This window comes from Carcharodon carcharias, chromosome 24, assembly GCF_017639515.1.
Source record: "Carcharodon carcharias isolate sCarCar2 chromosome 24, sCarCar2.pri, whole genome shotgun sequence".
NCBI lineage: Eukaryota > Metazoa > Chordata > Chondrichthyes > Lamniformes > Lamnidae > Carcharodon > Carcharodon carcharias.
In genome coordinates, this window is record NC_054490.1 from 25,527,284 (window position 1) to 25,536,301 (window position 9,018).

Genomic DNA, 9,018 nt, shown 5'->3' on the forward strand with positions numbered 1-9,018 from the left:
CACGGATATCCCCATCCTCGATGATGGAGGAGCCCAGCATAACAGTGCAAAAGTTAAGGCTGAAACATTTGCTACAGTCTTCAGCCAGAAGTGCCAAGTGGATGGTCGTCCTCCAGAGGTCCCCAGCATTACAGATGCCAGTCTTCAGCCAATTTCATTTACTCCATATGATGTCAAGAAACGGCTGAAGGCACTGGATACTGCAAAGGCTGTGGGCCCTGACTATATTCCGGCAATAGTCCTGGAAACTTGAGGTCCAGAACTTGCCGCGCCCCTAGCCAAGCTGTTCCTGTACAGCTACAACACTGGCATCCACCCGACTATGTTGAAAATTGCCCAGGTATGTCCTGTCCACACAAAGCAGGTCAAATCCAACCCAGCCAATTACCAGCCCATCAGTCTACTTACTCTCCATCATCAGTAAAGTAATGGAAGGGGCCATCAACAGTGCTATCAAGGGCACTTGCTTCGCAATAACCTGCTCACTGACACCCAGTTTGGGTTCGGCCAGGGCCACTCAGCTCCTGACCTCATTACAGCCTTGGTTCAAACATGGACAAAAGAACAAATTTCCGAGGTGAGGTGAGAATGAGTGCCCTTGACATGAAGGCCGCTTTTGACCGAGTGTGCCATCAAGGAGCCCTAGCAAAACTGGAGTCAATGGGAATCAGGGGAAAACTCTCCAGTGGTTGGAGTCATACCTGGCACAAAGGAGGATGGTTGTGGTTGTTGGAAGTCAGTCATCTCTGCTCTGGAACATCACTGTAGGAGTTCCTCAGGGTAGTGGCCTCGGCCCAACCATCTTCAGCTGCTTCATCAATGACCTTCCTTCCATCATAAGGTCAGAAGTGGGGATGTTCACTGATGATTGCAAGATGTTCACCGTTTGTGACTCCTCAGGGAATGAAGCAGCCCATGTCCAAATGCAGAAAGACCTGGACAATATCCAGGTTTGGGCTAACAAGTGGTAAGCAACATTCGTGCTGCACAAGTGTCAGGCAATGACTATCTCCAACAAGAGAGAATCCAGTCATCACCCCTTGATGTTCAATAGCATTACCATCGCTGAATCCTCCACTATCAACATCCTGGGGGTTACCATTGACCAGAAACTGAACTGGAATAGCCATATAAATACTATGGCTACAAGAGCAGGTCAGAGGCTAAGAATCTTGCGGCGAGTAACTCATCTGCAGACTCCTCAAAGTCTGTCCACCATCTACAAGGTACAAGTCAGGAGTGTGATCGAATACTCTCCCCTTGCCTGGATGAGTGCAGCTCCCACAATACTCAAGAAGCTTGACACCATCCATGACAAAACAACCTGCTTGATTGACACCACACCCACAAACATTTACTCCCTCCACCACTGAAGTGTAGTAGCAGCAGTGTCTATCATCTACAAGCTGCAGCGCAGGAATTCACCAAGGCTCCTTCAACGGCACCTTTCAACCAGGCGACCACTACTATCTAGAAGGACAAGGGCAGCAGATAGATGGGAACACCATCACCTGGAAGGTCCCCTCCATGTTACTCAGCATCCTGACTTGGAAATATATCAGCCGTTCCTTCACTGTCGCTGGGTCAAAATCCTGGAACTCCCTAAGAGCACTGTGGGTGTACCTACATCACATGGACTGCAGCGGCTCAAGAAGGCAGCTCACTGCCACCACCACCTTCTCAAGGGAAGTTAGGGATGGGCAATAAATGCTGGCCCAGCCAGCAAAGCCCACATCCCATGAATTAATAATAAAAAAAATGGACAGAACAGATCTTGCAGCTCAAAACGCAGCAGCTATAAGGCACTGTGGGCAGCAGAATTGTTTGCACCATTATCAATACCCTCATAGTCTCATGTATCCCTCATCCTCCCATTACCATCAAGTCAGGTAACCAAGGTTCAGTGAAATATGTAGTAGATGCCAAGAGCAACATCAGACATAGCTAAAAATGAACTGCCAGGCTGATGAAGGTACCAACACAGGACTGCATGCTAAGTAGCTGAAGCAGCCTGCTAACGGCAGCTAAACAATCACGTGCTCAAAGAACAGGTCAAAGCTCTTCAGCCCTGCCACTTCCAGTTGTGAACGGTGATTGACCGTTCAGTGACCTCCAGGAAGACGATGCCCCTTAAGTCTCCCTATCCTCAATGGTGGTGGAACCAAACCGAACACGTGCAAAAGACAAGGCTGAAGCACTTGTGCCAGAAGAGCTGGGTGAATGTTCCATCAGCCTCCTGCAGAGGCCCACATCATCATAAAAACCAGGTAGCCTTCCTTAGACATGGAGACCAAAACTGCAGCAAGACTTGTTAATTCTTGTGCTCCAGCTGTCCTGCAGTTAAGGCCTGCATACCATATACCTCCCTAACTGCACCTGGAGTGCATGTACAGTTCTGGCCTCCTGACTTAAGGAAGCAGTTCATAGAAGATTCACAAAGCTGATCCCTGGGCTGAAGGGGTTGTCTTGTGAGGAAAGGTTTGGCGTATACTCATTGGAGTTTAGAACAGTAAGAAATGATCTTATTGAAACATATAAGAATCTGAGGGGGTTTGACATGGTAGATGCTGAGAGGATGTTTCCACTCTTGGGGGAATGTAGACCTAGGGGGCACAGTTTAAAGATAAGGAGTCCCCCATTTAAGGTAGAGATGAGGAGAAACTTCTTCTTCACACTCAGAGAGCAGTGGAGTCTGCGCCGTTGAATATATTTAAGGCTGAGTTAGATTTTTGATGGACAAGGGAGGTGAGGGTTATGGACCATCGGCAAGAAAGTGCAGTTAAGGTTGCAGTCAGATCAATCATTATCTTATTGAATGGTGGAGTGGGCTCGATGGGCCGAAGGCCAACTCCTCCGATTACTTAGGTTCTATCTGCTTGCCAACTGCATGTCAGCTTGCTTGTGTAAAGACACCAAAACCCCTCAGCACCAACATTTAGTAGTTTCTCGCCATTTAAAACTACATTTTTTTTATTGTTCCTTACACTTCCCCACACTTTTGCTCCATTTGCCACCACCTTGCTCTCTCGACCTACCTACACCCCTTTGCAGCCTCCTTGTGCCCTCCTCAGTCTACGTTCCCACCTAGCTTTGTATCATCATTAAACTTGGATACAACACCCTCGGTCCCTTCGCCAAGCCATTCATTTCGAATGGAGCGAGTTGAGGCCCCAGCACTTATTGTTGTGGCACTTTTGCGAGTTACAACATACAAAATTCAAAATGACACATTTAGTCCGACTCTGTTTCCTGTCCTTCAACCAATTCTCTACCCATGCTAAAATATTACGCCCAATTCCACAGACTCTTGCACAGCATTTTTTTGTGTATTCTCTGCCTCTGTATCCCTATCTGTCTGTCTGCCTCTCCCACCTGTCTGTCTGTCCCTAATCACCCTCTCTCTCTATGCCTGACAGATCAGAGGGATTATATCTGTGAGTACTGCGCCCGTGCCTTTAAGAGTTCTCACAATTTGGCCGTTCACAGGATGATCCACACTGGAGAGAAGCCACTACAGTAAGTATCTGAGGCCTTTAGACCTGGAGATCAGAAGTGGTTCACCCATCCTCTCTCCCTGCTTCTGGCCCCACAGACCCTCTCCCTTCCGTTCCCCATGCACGTTTTTATTCCTCCACTCTTATCTGCTCCCATTTTCCCCTCTATATCCCCATCTTCCACCCACCCCAAACTTCTACACCTGTCTTTATCCCTAACCAGCCTCCCCATTCTGTCCTCTTGTGCCCTGTCTCCCCCTCACCTGTACCTCCCCCAAGTCCTTTCACCTCTTCCCCGCCCCCTGCATGACCCTCCCTCTTCCCCGAGGGCACCCCGACTCTCCCTCTTCCCCGCGGGCACCCCGACTCTCCCTCTTCCCCGCGGGCACCCCGACTCTCCCTCTTCCCCGCGGGCACCCCGACTCTCCCTCTTCCCCGCGGGCACCCCGACTCTCCCTCTTCCCCGCGGGCACCCCGACTCTCCCTCTTCCCCGCGGACACCCCGACTCTCCCTCTTCCCCGCGGACAACCCGACTCTCCCTCTTCCCCGCGGGCACCCTGACCCTCCCTCTTTCCCTCGCCTCTGCGGCTCCTTACCCCCCCCTCCCCACTGCACCTTCAGAATCGCCCCTTCCCCCAGCTCACACCTCCAGCCCTCGGATCCTCCCCCTCCACACCATCCTACTTCCCTCTGTCTCCCTGACCATCCCCTCGGCTCCCTAACAGCTGCCCCGCCCCTTCTCATACAGTAACACGTCCCTCTGGCTTTCAGACGTCCTCTGGCTCTCCATCCGCCCCAAACTATGCCTCCACAGACTCCCGGAATGGCCTTCCCTGCAGCACCATGAGAGGCCCTCTCTCCACCCCCACAGAGGGGTAGTCTCAGCATAAATTTGATTGACCCGTCCTCTCTCCAGGGTACTCCTTGCCACCCCTTTCCTCGTCCAAACTCTGTCTTCCTCCCAACCACTCTCAAAATCCCTCCATCCCCTCATCCTCCTCCTCCTCCTCCTAGCACTGTCCTGCTCACCGACACACTTGCTCGCCTATCTCTTTTCCAACCCGACTCTTCCTGCTCTCTCTCTCCCCACCTGTCTCACCTCCCCCACCCCCCCAACCCCACCGTCACACTATTTTCCCCCCGCCCCCCCAGTCACACTATTTCCCTCTCGCTCTCCCCACTCCAACTCCCCTGGCTCTCCTGGCCCCCCACCCCTCTGGCTCCCCCTCTCCACCCTTCCTGAGCACCTCATTCGCTCCCCTCCGCCACCCCATCCCACACCCCCATTCAGCATCCCTCCCTCCCTCCATTGCCCCCCCTCTCTCCCTCCCTCCGTATCCCTCGCCCGCTCGCCACCTCCCCCCTCGCTCGGTGTTAAACTAATGGTCTCCCTCACCCACTTTCTCTCTCTCTCTCTGTTTCCCCAGGTGTGAGATCTGTGGCTTTACCTGCCGACAGAAGGCCTCGCTGAACTGGCACATGAAGAAGCACGATGCTGACGCTAACTACCAGTTCTCCTGCAACATGTGCGGGAAGAAGTTTGAGAAGAAGGACAGCGTGGTGGCCCACAAGAGCAAGAGCCACCCGGAGCTGGTCATTGCTGAGGCGCTGGCGGAGAGTGCGGAGGTTGTGCAGTCCTAGACCCTCCCAGTGCATCCTGATATAGACTCATGCCATTCGCAACCTCTCCACCCCTTCCCCACAATGTCGGAGCGAAGAGGAGGACGAAGTGCGGGTGGTGGAGCGGGAGAGAGAGACAAAGAGAGAGCGAGACAAAGTGCCACCCTCCTCATTTCAACTGAACTGGTGTACACATTGGGAGAGGGACATCTTCAGTCAAACCCAGACACCCTCCCCCTCTCCTGCCCCAACTGTCACTCGCATTGCACCCCCACGCACCCCCCCCCCCCCCCCCCCCCCAGTGATGCCCACCAGGAAAGACCCCCAGCCGCAAGGCCCAGCAGTTGGGGACCGCCGCAAACTGAATGGGCTCAGGCAAGGGTGCAGCGGGGGCAAGTGGACCGGGGGGGTGGGGGGGAGGGGTTGCAAGTTTGTCACTGCATTCACAAGGCGGCTGAATGATTCCCCGAAGCATCAACAAAGTGCTGCAGCATATGGTGGTGTGTTTCTGTGTCCTGTGTTAATAGAGAGGGAAGGCATCTTGTGTACGGCCTGAATTGGGTTGCGGTGGAGGACTCGGGAGCGGGCTAAGCAGCAGGGTCCCTGTTCCTCGCTGCTGTCCAGTGACCCCCTGGGTTAGACAGAGGAAGGAATTCAGCCAGGATTTGTGCTGTTGATCACTAGCTAGTGACACCACCCTCGCCCCTCCTTGCATCACAGAGAGGGGGAATCAATTGGGGGTTTGTGTGTGTGAACAAGAGCTGGGGTTCTGGGATGGCTCCCTTTCCTTTGCCTTCCACCGAAAGGACAATTACGGGCAGGTTGGTTAGGAGGCAGCTCCATCACATCAAGGGGAAAGGGACATTTCATCCAGCCGTCAATCCACATTTCATTTTGTCGCTTCAATGCTGTGGGGAAATGCATGGGATCTGACTGCCCTCGGAGGCTGGATTGACTCATGAGCTCAGTGTGAGAGAGGATTAAAACGCAGGCATCCCACGTCGTTCTCCATTCCCCTGGAAGAAAGCAGTGACATGCTACTGGAATTAAAAGTGTGCGAGCGCTTGCAGGAATGCATATTCCCTCGTGCATGGCAGTGGGGGGTGTATGTGTGTGTTTGTGTGTGTGTCTCTGTGCACGTAAGTGAGGGTGTCTGAGAGCATGTGACTGCGTTTGAGCACAGGACTGAACCTCGACACCAGTGGGTCTGAATGTACGCGCACGCTTGTGTAAATGTGTGCTGCACCGAGTTGGGCTAATGCACAAATGGGCGAGGGCACCAGGTTGCAGTTGTGCACCAGTGAATGTGAATGTAAACGTGGGGCTGAGAAGTTAAAAGAGGGCTTGTGCATCGGAGTAACTGTGAACACAACTTCATGCAAGGCAGTAATTGTGAATGGCTGCACGAGAAGGTGGGTGTGTCTGTGCGTGTGTGTGAGAATTTGCAAAGGTTTATCTGAGCATGTGTGTGGAAGTGCACACACAAGGGTGAGCCTGTATGTGCATGTGTGTGTGCTTGTTCCTGAGAGTTGTGCTGTGCTGGATCAGAGCTCTCTCTGCTCCTGATGGTGTAAATACCTGTAGTTAAGTGGGCCTGTAGTCAGACTGTTGGAAAGAGTTGATGGATGTAGTTGGATTTATACCGAGTTGGAAATCTCACGGGGGTTTTTGTTACAGTTTCAAGTTATGGGTTGCATAGACGAAAACCATTAGACTCCACTGTGAGCACTGTTTAGTAGAAACAAATCTGTATAATTAACTATTAAAAAAAAGAGCAATAAACACAGTATTTTCTTCCATTGTGTTGTCTTTTTACGGGTTCCACTGCATCTGTGTGCCTCATTTGTCTGCCTGTACTCTCTGCATGTGTCTATATTATGTTTGCCTGTACTCTCTGCATGTGCCTGTGACCCTTGTATGTCTGGCTATGCATTCTGCATGTATGTGTTCATTGTATGCCCAACTGTGTTCCCCACATGTTTGTATTCCCATCTGCCTGTACTGTTCACACATCTGTATTTGTTGTCTGCCTGGTCTCCATTTATTTTTGCCTACCTGTACTCTCCACATGTGACTATTGTGTATTCTCTGCCTGTGACTATATTACATGTGTCTGCTTGAATTCTCTACATGTTTGTGTTCTCTGTCTGCCAGTTCTCTTTCCATGCATTATTCTGCACCTGTCTATATCCTCTAAATATGCTTGTGTTCTCTTTTTACACTCTACTTGTACTCACTCCTTGTTTTCCTGCCTGTATTCTGCATGTCTACCCACACTCTGCATGCCTGTATTACCTGTGTCTGCTTGTGCTACCTGTTCAATGTGTGTGCCTTACTCTCTGCATCTCTTTATTGTCTGTCTACCTGTATGCTGTACGTATGTTTGTATTTCCTGTGCTCTGAATGTGTTTGTGTTTGCTTGGAGCCTCTGCATGTATATGTGTCTCCTGTGTGTCCATATTGTCTGCATATGCCCCCTGCAGGATGCACCTCTCTTCCCTCTTTGCGTGTACTCTCTTCTAATTCTGTGCCTACCTGTTCTCTGCATATGCCTATGCTTTCTGTGTGCCTGACTGTACACTGCATGTGTCTGCCTGCACTTTCCATTTGTCTCTGTTCCATGTACTTTCAGCTTGTATTCTCTGCATGTCTGTGTTCCAAATACTCGCTGTCTGTACTCTGTGCATCTATATTCTGGTACTCTCTGCCTGGACTCAACGCTTGTGTCTGTATCGCTGGATGCTCTATGTGTCTCTGTTCTGTGTGCGCACCTGTAATCTCTGAGTGCCTCTGTATTCTCTGTCTGCCTGAACACTGCATGTGTCTGTATTCTTTGTGTCTCTGTGGACTCTCAGCATTTGTATATGATCCATTTCCTCCTGTACTCGATGCCTGTGTTTCCTGTGCATTCTGCATGTGTGCATTCTGTTTGCATGTACTTTCCATGTTAGAAATGTATCTGTTTCAGCATACAACTACAGGCTGCAGTTCTGTCTGTGCCAACATTTGTAATTGAAAGACGCGGCAGAAACACTTCAAGTTTAGTTTTTGTTTGGAGGTTTCATATGATGCTGCTGTCGAAGAATAGCTATTACAGCTGAACTCCACCTTCCTGGTCCCCTTTGCTTCCATCCTCTTTGTGAGGCTCTGACCTTACTTCATTTCTACGGTTTCCAAGTTGTACTGATCTGTAGCCTTTGCCTCCAAGACACTTGAACCACTTCAGTATCAGTCACCTTTGAGGTGCCCCTCGACTTAATATGGTGATTCCCCAAGTTGCTCAGGAAGCATGAATGTTCAGGTGAGTGAGGCATAGAATGGGTTTGGAGTCTGACTGATGAAGGAAATCTGAATGTAAACAATGACTGATTGGGCCCAGCCACTGGACCCATGACCACTACCTGCCAATTCTGCACATAACCCTTTTGTGGGCACATTTCCGACTGTTTTCAAACTTTCAATTGTAGATTTTTGGAAAAAAAATAAAAGAAATCTAAAATGTTACAGAGTATGGAAATACATTTTTTATGAGTTTCAAAATTGCATCTCAATGATTAGTTTTTTGGGTGAGATGCTGAACCTCTGGCCTCTCAGGTGGATGTAAAAGACCCTGTGACATTATTGCAAGTTAGAATAGGGTAATTCTCCTTTGTGTTTTAGCCAACATTAATCCTGGTTGTGGAATCTTGGTGTGCATCAATTGTCTGCAGTCTTTCCAGATTACAACAGTTCTGCAGTTCTTCACTGAAAAGCTTTTCTTTTTGGCGATGCCCTAGGGTCATGAAAGGAGATCTTGAACGCATAAATCTGTTCATAAATTTGTTTATAAATTTACAAACTTGTCTCCTCCCCTGAGTTTATGCTACACGCTTACTGTTGTTTGTGTGTGGCCTTGTGTTTCTT

The 9,018-nt window shown here is 50.0% G+C and overlaps 1 protein-coding gene across 5 annotated transcripts in view; it reads left to right on the forward strand.

The window, feature by feature from the left end:
* LOC121269419 (E3 ubiquitin-protein ligase ZFP91-like) overlaps positions 1–5,395 on the forward strand; it is a 79,856-nt gene extending 74,461 nt beyond the window's left edge. For all 5 annotated transcript variants that reach the window (XM_041174036.1, XM_041174035.1, XM_041174034.1 and 2 more), the window contains 2 exons: positions 3,417–3,516; positions 4,923–5,395. In XM_041174036.1, coding sequence (XP_041029970.1) covers positions 3,417–3,516; positions 4,923–5,136 — 314 coding nt within the window. In that variant the 3' untranslated portion in view covers positions 5,137–5,395. The remainder of the gene's footprint in view (positions 1–3,416; positions 3,517–4,922) is intronic.
* The last annotated feature ends 3,623 nt before the right edge of the window (positions 5,396–9,018 follow it).